This window comes from Megalops cyprinoides, chromosome 9, assembly GCF_013368585.1.
Source record: "Megalops cyprinoides isolate fMegCyp1 chromosome 9, fMegCyp1.pri, whole genome shotgun sequence".
Classification (NCBI taxonomy): Eukaryota; Metazoa; Chordata; class Actinopteri; order Elopiformes; family Megalopidae; genus Megalops; species Megalops cyprinoides.
The window spans coordinates 24,123,438-24,145,846 of NC_050591.1; the positions used below are offsets into that span (position 1 = coordinate 24,123,438).

At 45.9% G+C, this 22,409-nt stretch overlaps 1 protein-coding gene across 1 annotated transcript in view; it reads right to left on the reverse strand.

Moving 5' to 3' along the window:
* The window catches only part of dock10 (dedicator of cytokinesis 10), an 88,276-nt gene that overhangs the window by 46,116 nt on the left and 19,751 nt on the right, over positions 1-22,409 (reverse strand). The window contains exons 2-3 of the mRNA XM_036536986.1: positions 4,991-5,110; positions 1,382-1,471 (exon numbers count right to left, since the gene is read on the reverse strand). Of these exons, the coding sequence (XP_036392879.1) occupies positions 1,382-1,471; positions 4,991-5,110 (210 nt within the window). The remainder of the gene's footprint in view (positions 1-1,381; positions 1,472-4,990; positions 5,111-22,409) is intronic.

A 22,409-nucleotide genomic window follows, 5' to 3' on the forward strand; every position in this document is an offset into this window, starting at 1 on the left:
CAGTGCTCCAACTGAATTCCATTAAATAAATGAGTCAATTCAAAGCTGCAACTTCCGAATAGTTTAATATCAATGTGTTTGATTACAGCTGTTATTACAGGTAATCCACTGACTATGAGAAGAAGAAAACTGTAGGATCTGTAATCCACATATGAAAGATATACCTTCCTCTCTAACCTGCAGTATCACACAAGATCTCAATCTCTCAACAATCCATAGGTTTGGACTCTTGATGCTAATCCTAGTGAATACATGCCTAGTTACGAGTTATAAATACCTTGGAAAGTGGCTATATACTGAGTTTAACTTTAAATTACTTATAAACTCAATTATTTTAAAATTAATGCTATACTTCTGACACAAATCATGTTTTTTATCTTATGCAAGAACAACAGCTAGTTTCCTGAACTAGCTTTGTGATACTTGATCATTGTGACATAACCCATATGTATTTCCCAACCTCATCCCTGCAACCTCTGGACACTCTTTATAACAAAGCACTAAGATTCAGAAGAGATTGTAAAACCCTTATTCATCACTGTGTACTATACCAGTAGCCTGGTTTATTGTCCTCCTTAACGACTTTCACAACTGGTACGTAATTTTATTTACAATGTGTTTATTTGCAAACTACTAACCTTTTTGGAATTTTACACACGTCAGTTCATTGTATTTATAAACTCCACTCACAGTCCTCTACCCTTATTCCAAGAGACAGAGCTGATCCTGGAGAAAAAGGCATTTCAAAACTTTGTTCCGGGTCCACGGAGCGACATACAGGTTGAAATAAAATTAGATACATTCATTCCACTGGCTGCTGTTAAAATTACACTGTGATGTATGTCGCAACGGAACGCTTTCGACCAAAGCGTGACTCATGTTGCCATGGTGAGTTGCCTGTTTGCAGTGTTCTTTGCAAATTATTGTGCCTTGTTGTTAGCTGTTTTTGTTTGCTTTTTAATGCTTTACCCCCTTTATGCAGAATTATTATTATTAGAATTGCAGATTATTTATACTGTCCTCATCTCACAACAACTGCCACCGCACTCAGGCAGAAGTCCTGCGGCATGGTGAATGCAACCCTCTGCATACACTCCCATGCAAACCGCGGCATGGTTTCACACTGTAAGTTGGCCAGTGCACTACAGTGAGGTAAACGCCAATTGGAGAAAAGGTGCAACTTCACTGACAGTCATCCAAGCAACCTGCAGGTGCCTGATGATTCCCAAGGTTAAGGTGCTACACCTATTGGAGTCTGTATTACTTTTAAGGCAGAGAACTCATCTTCCTCGATAAAACTTCCCTCTCTGCCCTGAAGAACACCTGCTGGGGACACACTCCCACGTCTGACCCGTGGTGAACTTGTTACAGACACACTCACCTGTCTGACCAGCAGACACTCGGCCTGTTCCTCCGCTCCCTCTGGGACTGTGGACGATAGCGTCCGTCTCTCCAAGGGCGCTGTGGACACCTGGGATGGAGATGGAAGAACCGTAAGCATCTGGATATGTGGGGGAGGAAGAGGTGGAGGAACAGGAGCATACATACAGCACAATCTGCATGCTTCGGACAGACACAATAAATACACAGATGAGCACTTCTGTTTTCTTTGCATCAGTAGCGGAGTATCACTCTTCCTGCTACCACAGCCACCTGTGACATGCCACAGTGCACACTGATACAGTACTGGATGTGCAGCACGTCTCTTCACAAACAGCAGCGCGCGGCATCCTCAGCGGTTTTCTCCACAACAGCAAAATCAAGTATTTGGTTTGAGGCAATTCATTAACTTCCAGTGCTGATGCCACTCCTTTCCCACTGTACCTGCTTGCTAAAAGCAGCCCATTTTTGCAAGGCTAGAAACTGTAATGCTTATCTGACGATGCGATGCGGTTTTTAGATACTCTGCATTTATAAGTGCTTGCTTGTCTGTGTTTGCATGGGCGTAAACCAGCTTCCCCCTTGTTGGAAATTACTCTTGCTTTTTAATTGTTTACTTTTTGTTTTCAAGATTATTAATTTTATGAGTACATTAATTGAACAACTTTTACTTCAGTGTTTGCTAACGCATTGCTAACGCATGCTGGCAAGCTTTTACTTTAGCATTTGCTAATGTGTGCTGACTAAATTTACAGGACTCATTTTGCTTGGTGTACTTTCTTGCTGCTGGCCTCTTCATCAGAACTGAGCACTTTCACTTTGGCTAGCCGGTAGGAGCTCCCTGTTTTTTCCATATCCTCCTGACCTTGTTCACTCACTCACACTATCATAAAACAGCACACAGTGAGAATTCTTCAAAAACACAACTATATTACAAAAGTAGAGGGTGAAAACATCCCTGCAACTGTGCCATCAGAGGCTATTCGATTTACACTTTGATTTGATTTACATTCCATTCAGCAGCATTCTTAAAATGCTCAGAACGTAGAAAAATTAGTGAATTGAGTTTGTGCATTAGCAAATACAAGTTCCAATTAGAGCTATTCAATCCGCTGCTCTGAAACCTCTTGAGACGTACTAAATTAAACATGGACATTTCTTACCCAGTCATGCATTTATACATAAACCCAGGGATCTGCCGGGGTAATTAAAGCAACTAATTAAAACAACTTAATCCGAACAGTGTTTTTAGGCGCGCATTAGACTACTAACAAAGTCACTAATGACCAAATATCTAAAGGAGTTTAGGAGAAATCACTGGGAGCATAATGAATCCGAATGCAAAGCCCTCAAAGTGTGTTTCTTTCATGCAACCAACGACACCCAGCCCACTCCCTCAAGGTGTTGCTCATCTGCACAACAGGTAAACACAGGAGAAACCCAACCAACACACACACACAGAGGAAACACAACAGGTAAACACTGGAGAAACCCAACCAACACACACACAGAGGAAACACAACAGGTAAACACTGGAGAAACCCAACCAACACACACACAGAGGAAACACAACAGGTAAACACAGAGAAGATGACCAACAGGTAACCATTGAGAAGAAGCCCAACAGGTAAACACAGAGAAGATGACCAACAGGTAGACACAGAGAGGAAACCCAACAGGTAAACACAGAGAAGATGCCCAACAGGTAACCAATGAGAAGAAGCCCAACAGGTAAACACGGAGAAGAAACCCAATATGTAAACACAGAGAGGAAACCCAACAGGTAAACACTTGAGAAGAAACACAGCACTGATGAATCAGGACATTCAAGGGAAGGCACTCGTACTTCAGAGGGCTGTGGAGTGACCTCTAAAAATCAGCTTCCTTCAGAGCAGCAGGACCTGCCGCACCCTTCCCTGACTCACAGCGCTCAGAGACTCTTTTGCTTTCGTTTACGCCCAGCTAACGAATGGCACTCTCACAGCGTCCCCGCAATGTCGCTGGCCTTACATCAAAGTCAGAGCAACCCCGAGAAAATGGCTCAGCTGGCCCGTCGCTCACTGCGCAGCAAAAGTTTTTCTCAAAGGTGTCTTTACAGGCTCTGCTGAGCACTGATTAGATGCAGAGGGGAAAAAATGTTAAGTCAGGTTCATCAGGTCTGGGACTTTCTGCCATAGGGTAAAGTCTGCCTCTCCAGCGTGAATGCGAAATGAACTCATCCGGGCTCATCTTGGTCCTTGAGGGCCTGGCCCAGCAGATTTTTCAGCTCTCTTTAAATCACAAAGACTCCATTAAGTGTGAAGACAAGGCCTACTGTTTTAAAGATTCAGGCAAGAGAAAAGCTCAGACGGAACCAATATACCTTGGGATGCTGCACCCATAGACAATGGCTGGCACCCTCTTGCCCAATGTATACTGTCCTCCTAATGCAAATGCTCTGAAACCCCTGTGCTGCTCTCAGATTGCAACATGGGGGTTCCAGAACTCCCACACACAATGGGCTGTGCTGCACTCTCACTGGGGAAACACGGCCTGTGTGCTGTGCTGACGCGCATGCACTTCATTTTGATGAGCGAGGCTTGTTCTTTTCATCACTGGCGCACTTGGTCTATTTGTTTGGCCCGCTCTCTTCCTCAGTGACCGAAGCATGCTTCCCTTTTGTAGGCTGCTGCCTAAATGCAGCACAATCAATGAACCACATCCTCTTTCAGACAGGGCCTGGAGACAGAGCAGAGGCTGCCTTTCGCTTCCCCACTGCACGCACAAAGCCCTGCACACACACACACACACACACGCACTGAACTCTATATATACCAGCCTGACGCATAGCTGAGTGCGTAATGCACAGGCTATATACAGCCCAATCCTCATACACGCAAGAGGTGGACAGCCAGTCAGCCCTCAGTCTATTATTTGCATGTATTTCAACCTTTCAGGAAGATGTGAACTCAAGATAGGACAGACAATAGGACAGGTAGAAAGACACCTGCAGACGATACAACACAGCTTGAACAATTATCAGATAAATGTGCCTGACTGATTCACCAAGATGTGCAGAACTGGAGGGAAACAGATACATCTATTTGTGCACAAAAGTGTATAAGAAGTATATTCTTATTCCTGGAATTTTGTGCAGAATGTGATGAATATCCAAAATAAGGTCATAGGAAATGCAAAAAAACAATGTAATATGGATTACAGTGAGGAAGAACCATGGGCTGAAATGCCTCTGAAAAGGAACGGATGGTGGGTAGACAAATGTGAATCCATCAGTGCATTTGTCAGACAATGAAATTAGCAAAGAGCACTGAGTCATGATGGGGAAAAAAAGCTCACGGCCCTCCGCAGCACTGCACTGCACATGGCATTGTTTTTACAGGCCAACTGACCGGTGCATTACTCAAATAGACAAACTTAACGAGCACTCTCTTTAATTACAGCCTGCGAGCACGGGCGTGGGAATGCGGGCCCCACGCTGAGCCGGGCTACGCAGCAATAAAGGGGAGGCAGATGAAGAAGAGGAAGAGGACGGTTGCACATGCATACGTAAATAAAAAAAAAAACACACCCACGCACAGACATTCACATACACACACATACGCACACGCACCGTGAAGTCATCGTCGGGGAAGAGCAGCAGGTCTCTCAAGGGATCCTCCTTCAGCTCTGTGTCCAGCTCTGAGATCACCGCCTCATAATCCAAAGGGTCAATCAGCTTCGGCTTCTCCTGCTGCAGGAGGGAAGGAGACGAAATCAGTCAGGCGCCCTGCCAAATTCAAGCCAGCGAGTGACGCAATTCACAGACCATCAGCCTGACCAGGCAGCAACTGAAAGATACACAAACTAGCATACTGACAAAAGATAAAGTAAACTATAAACAAAGCCAAACTGAATAGTGCATAAAGCACTCAATCAGTGTGAGAGATCCACAACTCAAAAACACAATTCGGTCAGGAACTATATAATGCACAAACCAGCCAGCAATTTAACAGAAACACAGACAAAAACACAAAAAAACACTACTGAAGGATGTATGAACTAGTAGACAAAGAATTCAGTATTACACACACTGGTCAGCACAGTAAAAATAGTTTTTTTGAAGTATTGTTCCCTTAGACTGATTTGTGGCTCGGATTAATGACAAAAACTGGTCAGCACACAAAATCTTAGAGCTGAACAGCGCACAGACTGGTCAGCAAATACGCGAGACACAAACCAATGCAAAAGCCAGCTGTTTTGTGCACAAACCAACACGTAAACCAGTTACCAAAACACATGTACAAAGTCCAGGGTCCAGAATGACAGTATTAGAAGAATTACCAAAGGTAGCCTTATCCTTAAATAAACACTACTCTTGTAGACTAGAACAAAGAAATGTGCCGCCATAGCACGGGTTTCCTGTGTTGTTTTCCGTTACCATTGTAAATACCACATCAACATTTAGCAGCAAGAACACGAATAGCCAGGAAATGAGGAGGCTAAATATTTCTACCACCTTTACTTGAGAAGGATCACACCTTTAGACATTGTTGTTTTTGCCTCTTTCACAAAAGTAATGAGAGTTAAAAAAAAAAAAAAAAAACGAGCACGTCTGACTTTCAAATCATCAAATTTGCCATCATCTTAATTGAAGTGAGTGATAATGAAGGAGAGCTGCATTGCTGTGGTACAGGAGCAAATTTAAGACCAAAGAGGTCAGGGAAAGAATCTCTTTTTAGCTATTTTGATGTGCCACTGACTCACACATCATGGGTCACGATCTTTAGTGCTCTGCACCCACTGAGTTGGCAATGAGTAGGCCTATGCCTTATTTAAACTTCTATTATCCGAACAAGGAGAGCTCATCTGAGACCGCAACCCTGTGTTTCTGTGTTCACACTTGCAAGCTGCAGTTTCTCTCATAGCCACAAGACCCCCCAGTCACACTTTTTCCCTTCCAGACACATTGGGGAGAAGAAAGAAACCAAACATCCAGTGATGCATTACTTTGAAATGAATCACAAGCTTGAGAAGAACCGAAAAAGCAAAAGCCCCCAACAGCACTTACAAGAACTTTCCTGGCCAGGTTTTTTTTTTTAACCAAATTCCTGTTTGGTGTGGTAAAAATAGTGGTTTAACAGTATCGGACATGGGTACTTTCCAACCAAAAATCAGAAAAAAAGGGATTTACCTCTTGAAATGGATTGCTAAACAATCACGTGTGAAGGCATAAAGACGTGCATATGTTCCTTTTTCCCTCTGGGGGCCCAGGGGAAAGCCGAGTAGACATGAATGAACAATGCTGCTTAATATTCTGCACTCACACTGCTGCCAAAGCACATGACTACACAACTGTACTGTAGAAGTACTGGGAGCTCAGGCCTGTGACCCCCCCACCTCTGGCCTGACCAGAGGAACTATGGTGTCCCCCATCAGACCAGCAGTCCTTCAGTCAACCCCGGCGACAGCCACAGTACCAGAGCCAACCATGTGTTATGCCAAAAACCCTCTTCCTGTTGTATAAAATGTCCACAGTGTCCTTGGAATACATAAAAATACAACTCTTCCACTATTAAAATGTCACAGCAATGAGGTTGCTATGGACCCCGACCCCATTGCCAAGTGATATCTTATTAACGCGAATATTTAAGTCAGATTAAATCGAGACCGTCTTGGCATCTTTTCAGAATGTAATTTTCTCAATGGAAGTTCTGAAATACATCTGCACATGCTCAGGATTTGGTAAAACTCTCTGCTTTAATGTCCAACTTCAAGATTAAAAATGCTGCCCCACCCTTTAACCCTCCTAACCGCTCCTTCCCCTCAGCCTAAGCTTAACCCCTCCTCTTAAGTGCACATCAAACCTCAAATTAGACCAACTGGCACACCACTGGTCTGGTGGACTGGCAGAGTGATTGAAGCACCATGGCCTCATGCTACCTGAGTCTCAGCGCACTTGGGAAAATACCTGGACAAGCGGCGAGGGGTTTACTAAATTCACAAAATAGGGTTTCAAGACAAATAACATTTTTCATTTACCTTTGGCTTTCATGTTAACATTAAAGAAAACACTATTTTTAAATGCTGTCCAAGAAACTGTGTCTTTATTTTTTGCCTGATGACATCTATGCCACCGATGACTCAATGCAATGCAACTAAGGATGGTGGCATTCCTTCTTAGGTCTTACTCATCCTTCTTCTGTATGTCGTCACAAACAACAGACCTGGATGGTCAAAAGACTTGAACTTTCCTCTGATGATGTAAGTTCTGTCTTTATTCCTTTCATGGGGGAAGTGACATGTTTGGTGTTTTTTTTTTGTTTTTTTTTTTTCTCAGAGTGCCCAGAGATCATCTTGCAAATCTGACATCATCCCCCCGCCCCCAGCCCAGCCTGTGCCACGCAGTGAGACACATATAAACACAATACGCACAGGACTTCCCCAGCAGCGGAGCAGAGCAGGAGAAGCCTCACCATCTTATAACACACTCATAACACACTATCTCATATAGGGCACGTATAACACAATGTCACGACAGGGGGAACTTCACGAAACCGTGTGCCACAAAGCTACAGTACTTCCATAAACCAGAGACTGTGGTGTGTTTAGTCTTGCGCAGCAGCCTAAGAAGAGGAGCAACATCTTTGCCTTCTGTCTACAAGAGAGTGTAATTCATACACAACCACAGAAGTTACCGAAAAACCATACAGCCAACGTGACTGCAGTAAAAGCTGACAAGTGGCACTCCGCTGCTGCAAAATGACATAAGCGAAACCAAACTTTCTTCCCCTGGCTGTGATTCCAGTCTCTCGTCCATGTTAACAACACAAGCACAGTCAGGTCAGAATGTCACCACTCCCGCTCTGTCTCCCCATGTCCCCATGTGACTGCACGCATGTCAAAGCCTTGGTATGCCTCCCTACTGCGTGCTGGTCAACCCATAACCCACACAAGCCTCGTACCTTTGCGATCACAGTGTCACAACAACGTAGTCTTAGCGCCACAATTTCGCAGAAGAATGAGGAGAGCAAGTTGAGTAAGAAGTGACAGCGGTATAAGCAAAAGAGGCGGTGGCATCTCTACCTGAGCCCAGCTGGTTCCGCCGGCGCCCAGCTGTACAGCACAGAGACAGGCTGATGAAAGACAGAGAGAGGAGAGGTGAAGAGTATACATACACAGCTCAGTCTGTTAAAATCCGCCCGCACGCGCCTGCTCTTGATCTTCTTGCGGAAGGTAATCTTGCTCCTGAAGCTCATCCTGGGCTCGTGAGAGGGACGGACAGAGGGACGGACGGCGGTGTGGACTCAGAGGCGACGCGCTCCGTTATCGAGAAGCAGAACTTCCATTGAACTGCAAAACCTGCCAGGGCGCGTGGTGAGGGGAGGAAGTTGTCTGAGATACGCTTGATGTCACGGCATGCGAGAGGGGGGGAGGAAATGACAAAAAAACCCTCTACCAAACCACCAAACTCTCTCTCTCTCTCTCTGTCCACCGAGGCTCAACTGCTAATTTTCAAACATTTACTATTTTTTTAATTATTTTTTTTTTATGAATAGACAGGGAGGAGGGGAGACTGGTGAGGCAGGGAATGTGAGTGATTATCTGAATAAACAGAATTGATTTATTGCCTGCTGCCTCACTTCTGCAAAACTCACCCAGGAAGCCCTGAGCACATGGGAGCGGCTAAACCAGGGTGACTGGAGGAAGGGGACAGGAATATAAAGTTCAGTGATCGCGGAAGAGTGTCCCGTCAAGTCTACCGCATGGGCGAGCTACTGACCCGTGACCCACCGCTCTTCTTCTCTACCACAACCATGAAACATCTGCACCTCTCTCTCCTCGCATTTCTGTCTCTCAATCTCCTCTTTCCCCGTAACCGAATATCACTCGGCTCTATCAGCTTCCACCTCTCACCCCTCTGCTTTCTATCGCGGTACTTTTCCAGGATCAGGCCCAGCCCAACTCTCTCTTTTACTTACACACAAACACACAGATGCAGACACAGTTTGCTGAACCGTCCTCACACCATTTTCTTGAGCAGACAGTGACAGCAGCACAATGCAGCCACACCTGGTCATGTGGTCAGAGCCCTGCATGCATTAACTTTCTTTTTGTCTCTCTCTGTCTTTTTCTCACGCAGGCCTCAACCGTTTCCTTTTTGCACCTCAGTTAACCACCTCTACTGTGGAGGCCCCAAGACAAGGCAGTGAGGGTTAGTCTCTGAACATACTGGAGGGAAAAAACAGCAACGGTCCTCTACTATAGTCACAGCCATTTAAAACATGCCCTCTTTAGCTACGCATAAAAAAATGTATGCGTGTTTCCATGAAATTACAGTCAAGTGCACCTTAAACTAGCAGAACCAGGCATCCGAAACACTTAGTCAATTCTACATGTGCATGTAATACCATCATCCCCCTTCCTGTTCCTTCATATAGGCACAAATGACATGCCTAATCGGGGTGAATATATATGCATGTACAAATTTAAGTCCAGAGTGGGACACAGCTGTTGTACCCATGAAAAATGTTCCTTTACTGGAACTGCTCCAGCAAATTTTCCAACTGTAGAAAATGGTTACAGAATGGGTAGTCATTTAACACTGAGAACACCTTACATCACTGTGGATAAAGCTGACAGTCATGCAATGGGATAAGTAAAAAGGCACAATGGCGAGTTCACAACCAGTAGTTCACCTGTGACCTCCTGCTGATGTTGTAGTGCTGTGGTTCTGTGCTCCACTATACAGGTCTGTGAGGCCAACTGCATTCTGGGATATCTGCAGTTTCCCTCCCATCTGAGCACCCATTGACTGCCCAGACTGCTTTCTCTGCCGCTCTCTGAGTCTGCGATCAACTGCCTGCCCTGGTGTGACTCAAGATGAATGGCCCTGACAAACGCTAATCCTTGGTTCCCTTTTTGAAGTTGTGAGTCAAGCTATCACACTAAGACATCACTTCCTGTTCCCCCAATCAAAGGGCCGCCCATGTGAGCTGGGGTCGGGGGTTATGGGGGAGCAGCTGGGATCTGCTAAGTGACAGCAGGAGCACTGATTAAAGGAGCCCTCAACAAATCTTCACTCTAATGTGGAGATCCTAACTTATCCTGCCTGGAACCCCCTGTTGAGCTCAGGGTAATCAAGGGGGAGTAATCTCACAGAGGGGAAATATAACACAATATAAGACATTCAGGCCTATGCACAAACCCACACACACTGTTTGTCACACACACATACACACATGCACACACACTGTCCCTCTCCCTCACACACACATAATGCACACACATGCACTTGTAAACACAAATGCAGTAGCTTCACTGAGAATAGACAAGCAAACTCTGGTACTGTCATAGTTTCATATTTCAAAAGCAAACAGTCTGATGCAGAGAACCTGTGAACCCATTTCAGTTTTTTAAATGATTACATCTCTCAAAAAGAAACGAATTCCATTACAAGCTGTTAGCGCTGATGTGATATTCTACAGACTGCATATGTAGATATAAAGATATTTTTTTCTTTATCGATCTTTGGAAGACAAAACACCATCAAGTTTTTCCTCTCCAGTTCTGCAAATCAATATAGCACTATAGGCCTTATAATGCAACTAAAACAATTCCATTTTCGCTATGATGATGTAATCTTGCAACGGGCATTTGGGCCCTCACTTCAACAGCCGATGTCATAAAATGTTTCATGTGATCAATATTTATAACATTACATCAGTAACTACAGTAGCTGAGCAGATGTCCTTGTCCATGGTGACCCAAAGAGCTAACAATGATTTTTTTTTTTGTTTTAATGTATTCAGCTGGAACCCGTTCTGCAGCCACAGTGACACTTACAATATGACATGCTATTGATTCAGTGATTGTGCATCCAGGGATCAAAGCAGAACTCCACAAGGCAAATCTACTTCAGTGCATTCACAGTTCACACTATACACCAACAGAGCAGTGCTGTGTTACAAAGAAGTGAAACAGAAAGATCCAACCCAGCCTGAGGACACTGTTGCTTCACCTCTCTACTTTCAAAACACCTTTAAAACACAGAGGACAGGCAAACAGCTCACATCTAATGCTCCTATCAATTGTGCTGTGCTGCGACAATGTTGCATATACATTGCGACAACATTATATAGTAATAAGCACTCCACCCATAATTTTCTCATGTGCTACGCATTCATAAAACAGTGAGAGACAGGATGTAACACAGAGAGGCTGCAGTAAGCGCCCTCATGGCTGAACATGGGCGGACAGTGTGGTGCTTTCCACCAACACAGAGAGAGACTAGATATGCCCATTTTCTCAGCTTTGACGACAACATTGACGATGATTATAATTATTGTGTAAGCAATGGCAACCGTTAAAACCATGACAATTATAAGGGGGCAGAAGAAGGAGGGGGTAGGGGGGGAGTTTTCACTCCCGCCTTCCTGGTTATTATGGCCAATCAGGGTTGTAGCTGCTCATCTCGCCTATTGGCCAATAAGCTGCTTGTCAGACTTGACCTGGCGGCCCAATCAGCAAGGTGCACAACTGGACCCTTCATGACTGTTCAGTCATAGGCCTCTGCATCAGTTCAACTGACATGAAAAGACATTTGAGAGCTAAACCAGCTGAAAGCTGGGAAACCAGGGACAAACTGAGAAAGCCACAAACCCCCCCCCCCCCCAGTCAACAGACTTCACGTGGCTCACACGCCGAAACTCCCCTTTTGACTGATATAATGGAAAATACAGCCATTTATGGGAACTATAGTCAGTAACTCCAACAATACCTACACCTTTACAGAAAAGAAGCACCACATCATAAAAGGTTTACGTGGGAGACCAACCACACGCATCCACAGCAGTGGCTCTGAAGGCAGCGCTTATATTATTCATAGTGTGGGTCAGCTGAGGCACGTACAACCTCAGACCTGCGGAGTCAAGCCTGCATCTGGCTTTCATCCTATATCTAGTTTCCATTCCACCGCTGGTTTTAACAGAGCCATTGAAATTGCTGCTTGGTTGAGAGGCTGCATCGTGTCACCGGGTTTATTTCATGCAGGTTGTAGACACCCGGCTTTTAAAGATGGCGCTGCCTCTCAACTGCTTTTGCAGAATTCCATCACATGTGGTTTTGTTTGCAGAGCTGGTAACGTACCCTTGCATGACCGGGAGGACTTCCGCAGGACCCAGTGCAGGATGTTTTACAAGTGTTTGAATGAAAACCAGAACCAACGCACACCTTGAGCAGCATTCTCCTGCTAACAATCAGAAATGACTGCAGCTAAAGGCATCAAACACAATAGATCATGAGCAAAACAGAAAATGCACGCATGCACACACACACACACACACACACACACACGCACACACGTGCATGCACACACACACACACACGCACACGCACACACACACACACACACACACACGCACACACGTGCATGCACACACACACACACACGCACGCACGCACACACACACACTGACAGTGGTCTACATTAAATGATATTATCGGCTGCTAAAGAACAAATGACCCAGAGCAGACAGGCGTCACCGTCTCTCCCTGCTCTTAGGCTGTAATCCCCTCTCAGTGTTACATAACCAGAATCCATGAGGGCTTGACACTTCACAGCAGGACACGGCAGGTCACAGACACGTCTGTCAGCACACAGACAGCAGGGCTTTCACTGAACAGAATACAAGAGATATATACAAGAGAAATTCAGAGAGACAGATAGGAGACCGGCATACCTTTTAATGATTATCGTGTTTCACTACAACATTTACATTAGGGCATGCAGATATATATGTACACATCCATACCAGTCTGACAGGGTGATGAAGGCATGAGGGACACCACAACTTGACTGTGTTTGATACCCAAATTTGCACGGTCACATGTCTCTGCACATGTGCTCCATACGCACACCACCACGCTGCCTCCAGGCCACTCGAATCGTTTATTTCAAAAGTCACAATTACTCTCAATCTGCATTGTGAGGGCTCAATTATTAGGACCAGAATATCTTTAACAAGCAGTTTAAACACCTGCTGCATAACCCGCCCCCTCCCTCTTCCTGTTGCTCTCTCCCTCTTTAGCTCCCTCATCCTCTCCCCTCGCCCTCCCCTCTCTCTAGCTCTCCTTCTCTCCCTCATTCCATTCCTCCTTCCCCCTTCCCTCCTTCTTCCCCTCTCTCTCGATCTCAGCTCACCCTCCCTCCCTCCCTCTCAGCAGGGGAGAGATTGTGCTGATTCTGTCTGTAAACTACAGCTGCGCGGGATCAAAATAGAACAGAGAGCACATCATTAGCAGCTGGGTTTATTAAAAACAAAGAATGGGAAACAGTGTGTGTATGTGTGTGTGTGTGTGTGTGAGAGAGAGAGAGAGAGAGAGAGAGAGAGAGGGAGAGAGAGAGAGAGAGAGGAAGATAAAGAGTGAGAGAAAGGCAGGGAGAATGAAAGATAGAGAGAGAAGGGTAGAGAGCAGGGTAGAGAGTCTTTAATATCACTTACAAAGTATATTTTTGAAAAATGAAAATTAACAAAACATACTTTTTTTGGACACATGGTCAAAAAACAAAAACCCCAACAGCCTTATACGTTAGGTTTCAGTCATTTCTGAAGCATTTATACACTTAGCACAAGGTTTTCTTCCTCATCAATATGACAAAGCACACTATTTATCTGAATTCTCCTGAGCTGTTATATCAGTTATAAAAGGTATGCTCTAGTTTCAGTCTGGCCCGTATTATTGTCCTTAAAATGAACAAAAACTATTTTGATATCAGTAAGAGACTGTGAGTGGGAGGAGAGAAGCTGAATTGATACAAGCAGACTCAGACCCAGCTGAGAATCATCCATGGCTATGGCTCTGCATGAGCAGCTGGTATCACAGTGCAGTCTGGCACACGGAGGAGAAACAGACAAAATCAGAGAGAAAATGAGAGAGAGAGAGAGAGAGAAAGAGACAGAGAGAAAATGAGACAGAGGAAGAGAGAGATGACCTGCTGTGATGCTCGGGCTGTGAGAGGATTTCAGAGCTGAAAGAGGTGATCCGATCCACAGCGCTCTGTCGGTGTCTCTCTTCACAGTGTTGCTGAGCGTATCAGACATGTGTGTCACACCTCTTTGACAGGCTTCTGCTGACAGCTACTCCATAAACCGTCATCAGTTCAATAAACAATCTTCTCTACATTATCAACTTGGCAAGGTCCCAGATAATGACACCATGAAAAGATGCCCGGGAAACAGAAAAACCATGATATACTTACACATGCATATGGTCGGACACCCACACAATACACGTGTGCACATGCACATACTCACACGCACATGGATGCAGCTGCACAAACTTTTTCACTGGGGCTACTGAAGGCTCCTGTCTGTCCTCGACATCAAACCCTACTGAGCACACATACAACAGCCCCTGCCAGAGGCCTTGAGACAGAGGGCTATAAATCTAACCCCACAGCAGAGCTCTGCAGTGAAGTGGACAGCCACTTGAAGGGCAGAGCGTTGCTGCAGTTCTGGCAGGGGTTGAGGAACGTACCAGCAACGCCAGATGTGCCACTGATACGAATGCCATGCTTCTGAGACTTCTCAGAGAGGTGCAGTGCATTCGCAGTGATGAGAGCTGTAAAAAGCGCCTCACTGGCCATTCTCTCGGGGCAGATAGAGGTTAATGTGCCAGACACTCAGGTATGAGGCAGAGCCTATGAGCTTCTTGTTTCACCACTGAAGCAGCACGAGAGAGGGAAAGCAACATGAGAGAGGGAAAGATGTGAGGGGCTTCTCTGTTTTCTCGGGAAGGATAAGAGGAGCCTGTTGCCTGATCCGTGATGAAAAATGATCCGGAGGAACAGCAACTTCTGGAGAAACCAGAGGAACTATTTTCCTCTTAAAAAAAAAAGAAGAATGGAGAAAAAAAAGAAGACTGGATGGAATAAATCAGGCTGGACTGGAACGTGGTAAACAGTGCCATGAGGCAGAGAGAGGGGAAGGACGGAGAGAGAGAGAGAGAACGAAGGAAGAAAGAAAGGAAAAGGAAGGAGAGACAGAACGCGGAGGGAAGGTCGAAAAAGTCAGAGAGAGAGAGGGACAGAGAAAGGGGGGGGGGAGGGGAAAGACGGACAGAGGACGGCAAAGAGCGAGAGGGGTTGGAAATGAAAGCCTGAGTTTTGGGAAGAGAGGAAAAGAGGGAGAGGGGAGGAGGAGCACCCCCTTGGGGGAGCATCATGCCAAGATGAGACATTCAGCGCTTGACTCAACTTTCCACTGTGTTCACCACTGCGATCAGCATTTCAAGAAACATTACAATGCACACTGTTGCAAACACGTCTGCTCTTCTACAATCATGGGGGTGGTCTGTAGTAAGGTGAAGCACACACGGACAGACAGACAAACCGGTGGACAGGCAGAGTGCAGGTCTTTGGCAGTGGCACTGCCAGGCCTCCCAGAATGCATCCTGTTTCCAGTTAATGCAGTTTAAATAAATAATGGGGCTCTCTGTCCTGACAACATCCTGTCTCCAGAAGCTCAATAAGTCTCCAATGATGCAGGCACAATGACATTATGTGCTCCAAGGAAACGCTGGAGTGCAGCACTACGGAAGAAGAGAGAAGAAGAGGGAAGACCAGGGGGGGGGGCGGGGGGTAACACAGACGCCTGTCTCATCTTTTTCACAGATATCTGCTGCAACTTGTTCAGCCCTCTTCCCTGAACACATCTGTAACTATTCATCTACAAATACTTCTCCTACAACATCTACAAAAGCAGCTGTCCGAACAGTATGTACATCTTCTCAGACGAAAGCAAGTCTGTCAATGCATCAGTTTAAATCTAGAGCTTTTGTAACGGACATCGATCCACAACACCCTGAACTCAGTGCAAACACAGAACACTACTCTCATATCAGACTGAATAAATGCTGGCTGTAATGCTCCATGTGTTGCATGCTCCATCTGACGCATACAACTAAGCATGTGCTGTGAGCCCCTCCCCACTATGACAGAATGCCCATAGTCAACACCTGAGACTCACTCAGCCATGCAGCCAACAGGACACCATGTCTGGTGCGTGCGTGTGTGTGTGTCTGTGTGTGTGTGTGTGTGTGTTTGTGTATGTGTGTGGTCCCAGCATCTCAGCGTGAGATCAGCAACGCCCTGCATTTCAACCCATCGCAACACAATCGCAGACGAGTCAAAGTGGCTGTAAATAAATAAAAACAAAGCCGGCGGTGGCAAGTTTCATTCATTCATTCATTCATTCATGCGCAGAATCGCGCAGTTCAGCAGACCATTCATAAAAGCCATGAACACAGACGGGCCGAGAGGCTTAATTTTCCCACAGTAGGGGAATTACACCAGTATGACATCCCCCTGCCTGCCCCCCCTCTCCCCTGCCCCACCCCCCCACTGCTTCCCTCAGCTGTGAGGGAAGTACAACTTCAACTCTGGCACACAAGCCATACTGCAGACTAGCGTATTACGCTGATAGTGCGCCATATGTTTTCCACTGAGATTAGTTTCCCAGCAGAGAAGAAAAAAGCACAGAAATAATTAGCAAGAGGAGGAAAAGCCCGCACAGCTCATGATTACAGCTAAAATTAGCGCCAGGTGGCTCCTGGCCCTGACACTTTCGCTGCCCCGCGTGGGGGTGGGGTGGGGGGGCGCACGGATTTACCATGACGATGATGGTGTGGGGTCGGCTGACGGCGTCCCCCTCCTCCAGGGGCAGGACCTCCAGGGACAGCTGCTCCTGGCGACGGGGGCAGATGTGCGAGCAGTTCCTCCGCACCACAGAGCGGAAGGCTTGCAGGAGCACCACGCTGGCCGCGCAGCCCATGTCTGCGTCCCGTGAGGGGATGGGGCGAGGGGGGGGGGGGGGCGGTGGGGGTGGAGGGGGGAGAGCCGCAATTCCCGATCCCGTCCGCTCGGCCCGTCTGCGCTGCGGCCGCACCGCTAGACACTGGCAGCCTTGTCTCACGCGGCTCTGCCTACAGTGCAGCTGCACACAGCTGGCCCGTCCAATAGCAGCCCGCCGTGCTCATCAGCTGACCAGAACGAGCAGCCAAAAGGAAACGGTACGCACACACACACTCCGTCACACACACACACACACTCACTCTCTCTCTCTCTCTTTCTCTGTTTCTCTCTCTCTCTAACTCCCTCCGTTTCTCTCCGTTTCTCTCTTCACACACATGCACGTACATACGCACACACAGCCAAACAGACTGACAAAAAACAATGTGTGGCCAGAATATGTAACACTATAAACAACAGCAAAGGGGGGAAAGCATGTCTGTGCATGTGTGTCTCCACTTTTAATCAATCAGTCAGCTGAAGCAGCAGCAACTCCCAGCTGTTGTAACCCAGCGAACCCCTGCACTCAGCTCTGGTCCTGATGGCATCTGCTGCACACCCCACTCCCCCTCTCCCCCTCTGTCTCTCTGTCTCTCTTCCTCTCTTGTGTTAGGCTCCTGGGTCAGCTCAGTGAGATATTAAACTCAGTCTGCGCAGTGCTAAGCCCTGTAAGATGCTGTGCTGACCGGGGAGGAACAGAAATCTCTCTGTTATTAAGGAGGGGTTTTATTGCCCTGTTCTGAGCGGGGCAGGGCTGACGTGTTTACGGCCGAGGTTGAACGGCAGTGTGCGTGGGACTCCGGAGCGTCTGCAGAAGGGTGGAGACTCAGAGTGGAATTGTGTATGTGTGTTTGTGTGTGTGTGTGTGTGTGTGTGTGTGTGTGTGTGTGTGTGTGTGTGTGGGGGGGGGGGGGGGGGGGGGGATTTCGGGACTGTTGAGGAAGGTAGAACATATGCGTGAAATTCGAAATTCTACAACAAGCTTGGGCCAAGCCTGGGAATGAGCATATGTTCACCAGCTTTGAGCTTTAGATGAATCTCTCTGGTCTCTTTCCTCTTAACCCTCTTAGAATCCAGCTTAGCCCTAGCTATCTGTGTTTAAGATGTCATCTAAAACAATGTCCCAAGATCATTCAAGCCCTGAAAGCTGACTTCCCATAACCCCAGGTTCACTGTACTGGTACAGGATGTCTAGTGGACAGGCCTGGCCTCACAGGACAACGGCAGCTGGAGCCTATCTTGTTGTTAAGTGCATTGTGAAAGCCTGAGCTAAGCCATTCCAGGCCACATCCACCTTTCAAACTGTTGTTCGCTGAGAACAATTAGGTGATTAGGGATCTGCAGTTTAACCAGTGCATGACCTGGACACAGCTCACCAGCAAGCCAAAAAACCCATTGCCTACAGACTCCCGCTCGCATTTCACTTAACACACTGTTCAAAACAAGTGACCTTTTTCAGTACATTCAAATGTTGGCAGATACTGCTCTTAGTTTGGTTTAGATTAAGGATAAAAATTCAGGATAAATTTCAAATGAAGACCCATTCTCTGCATGTGATATCTGGAGCTCATTGACCACCACCGGTTTAGAAGTTTGCCTAAGTACATACAGAATATTAACAAGACCACATTCCCTCACTAAAAAATGTTACTCACGCAAAAGACAGATTTATGACAGAGACAATCCATTTATCCTTGCAGGGGTTTGCAAATGACCTTAACACACAGCCATCCAAAGTGAAACGTGACCATGAAATTCACTGTATTAAAATACCTGACATATCCTTCCCAAAACTGAGCATGCTTGAGCTATATCATGGGTTTGTCAATTTCTCTCAGATTCCTCCATTTCCCTGACACACATCCCTCCAGTCCTTAGTTTTTCGATAGCATTTATCTGTCACACCTGTTGCATCACACACCAACCCCGCTCTAAGAGGTCATTCCCTCCTTGAGGCATGTCCGTATGTCCATTCTGAGGCCTGACTTTAATGTTGCCATGGCATTTGTTCACATCCAGCATATTGTGAGTCTCACCTAACAAACAGGAGACAGGGAGCATCAGAGGTGTGAACCGTTACGCATGGCTGCTTCCATCTAAATCCAACACGTGATTGACATTCCACACAAGAGGTGAGTGAGGGCTTGGTGACACTGGCCATTCCACTGGTATCTCAACAGCTACCGAGGCCAAATTCTTTGCGCCTCTGGCAACAGGCATTCCATTTATTTTCAGCTCTCTCTTGTCATACAATCATCAGATCGGCGGAGAGAGGAAGACGGAAACCCCCTGCCTCGCATTCCACATAAAAAAAAAAAAAACCCACAGCACTCTTCACTGGCTTCTTTGCTTTCAAAGTCTGATCCTATTAAATATGATCAGGTTCAGTCATACGCTTCGTCTGTCTGAGATACCCTGACATTCTCTGTTTGGAGGCAAAGCTTTGTAGTTCCCTTCAAAAGCCCTCCACTGTTCAGTGCAGAAGACTTAATATTTACAGGTAAAAATGTGACCTTTGTAGAAACATGGCACTTGCTAGAGGCAGAGATTGTAAACTGACTGTCTCATGTAATGTTTTGTGAATACAATTATGCGCCGTTATTAAATCAAACACTGATGGAAAATTACATGAGCTTGCAGAATCTCCTTCTGCCCCAAATTACATATAACACAAAACACACACGCAAATGACAAGGCGTAATTCATTTTAAAAGAGCAAAGCTATTACCTCTGAGCGATTAAGAAAGTGAATGCAGAGGCTCATCCTCTTTTCATAAAGACCAGCTAATGCCTTTTCAGGAGCTGCATAATCTTGGTGCTAACAGACAAGAGCAGATAATCTTAGGAATGCTATATTTCTGTTGTGATTAGTCTTTAGTATGCATCTGAGAACAGCTTCTTTCTCACATCTGACACATCCCTGAACAATGCACAGACACACAGTTATACACAGATAAACACACACACACACACACACACACACCAGGCACACCTTCAAAAGCAGCACATCTCAAGCAGAAGCATCTCAGAGCACACATGCATTTTTTAACAAAATTTGTGTGCATGTATGCAGACACACACATGCACTTAAACCTGTCCGTGCGCTTGTGTACTGGCCCATCACTGACCTGGATGTGCTCCTTGTCTCGGAACAGTGCCAGCGGTGATCCCATGTTCACAGACGCAGGGGCACGCTCATGTGAGGAAAACGAGCACGCTCACTCCTTTCCTTTCCACAGCTGGTCTTTGGGTCGGTATTATTTAAAGACCCAAAAATAACACAGACTTCCTTTGTGCGGTTCCCCTACAATGCCCCTGCTGTCCCGTGCCCACACAACAATGCCACAGCGGTGCCAGGGAATCACTTTTTTCCCGGGTGCCACGTCGCCTATCTGAGGGTAGGCAGTAAGGGCAGTCCTTGGTAGCTCCACTAGCATGGACGCCATGTTTGCGGTTGCTACTGATGTTGTCATGGAGTGAATATAGGGATGAGCTTAGATGGGATGAAGCCCATACAAAGGGAACCCCCTCTTCACAGTTGTGTGGAGATGTGTGGAGTTAAGCTGAAGGGGGGCTCAAACCCTGGGTGGGACACTACTGTGTACTTCAGCAACACACAGGCCAGGAATATCTCCAGCTGTACAAATGGGTAATACAGCATGCAGTAATGTAGCCCAGACAATGTCAGCTACGCTGTTAAGCATGCCTTCAGTGAATAAATACTGCAATACTTATTTGGTGAGAGACGCATTTGCAGAATGATAAAAACCCCCTACACAACCCATGTTCTATGTCTCACTAATGGACACTGAGCTTAATTGCCTTTTTTTTACTGAACAGAAGACAGAGCAGTGGGAACTTTTCCCCGCTCTGCTCCCGTCCCTCTCTCTCTCTTTCCCCTCCCCCCATCATTCTCCCTCTAAATTTTTCCCCTCCATCTCTCTCCCCCTCTCTTTTGGAGGCAGGCTGGATGTTCTGTGTTACCCAGAATGCATTACGTCACCCACCCAATGACGAGCATGAGAACCCATCGACGTATCTGCCTGCTTTTCTCCCTGCGTTATTTTATCACCGGGACCAAACCATAGCACAGGATTACCTCAGAAATGTTCAATTGAAACAAGCTTGTCTCCAATTTAACACTTTACAGCTGTGCATTCTGGCATGGGAGAGGGAGCCATGAGAAATCCAAATCCCTCCTTAACAAGATCACGCGTCATAATTGCAGAAAAAAGGGAAATGGTAGCAAGCAGGGGGTTCCATATTTATGAGGGTGGATTCCATGTTAGACTTTCTGATCTAAGAGCGTAAACATTAATAGATTTATAAGCTCTGTAAATTATTCTTTTTCTATTTTTGATGTTTCTATCCAGGCAAATGTTCCCTGAGCTCAATGTGGTAATGTAGGAATGGAATAATATGTTTCTATGACTACAGCTATTGGATACTGTCACTCAGGGCTTAGAATTCTCAGTAAATGTCACTCTCATTGTCACTCTGAGAATTCTAAGTAAAGGACAAAAAGGTCAAACTTTCAAATGTGCTACTGACAAGCCACAGCCTTAAAATTCCCCAGTTTTATGCATCATCTGAAAGTCCACTTTGAGATCTGTCAATAGATTGCCCCATGATGAGGCTTAGAATCTTTACGGAGCAAAACTTACATTTAGCACAGTATGGGGTCTAAACTTGAGCTGGTTTGTTTTGTTTATGTTTAATGTGAAGTACGAGCAACCACTGCCTCCGATCAAAGATTTCTTTGAAAAACCTCAAGTCACAGGATATGGTGCACCTAGTCAAAACTGCAACACTTTTACACAAAACCACGGGCCACCTGATGGAGATAGTGCTTTCTGCAGTGACTAACTGCTTGACCTAACTCATTAAAAACAAAAGACAATAAATTCACCTCTAATGATCCCTGTTGAAAAAAAAACCCAGACTATTTCCTGCACATGAATACTCAGACATTCCATCTTGAGTTTTGGAGGTGCTACAAGACTTCAAGCTAAGGAATGATAGTTTTCTTGCAGCTGTTGCAGAATCTGACGCGTTAATGATGGATGTTCTCATGAACTCTGAACTTCCATTGCCATCTAGCGCCGAGCCCAAAACACGACAGCCATCAAAGGGAAACTGCCACTTAAGGAATCTTTCCCAAGATGGAGATTCTTGAGTGTATTTCTGCGCATCTGCGTGTAAT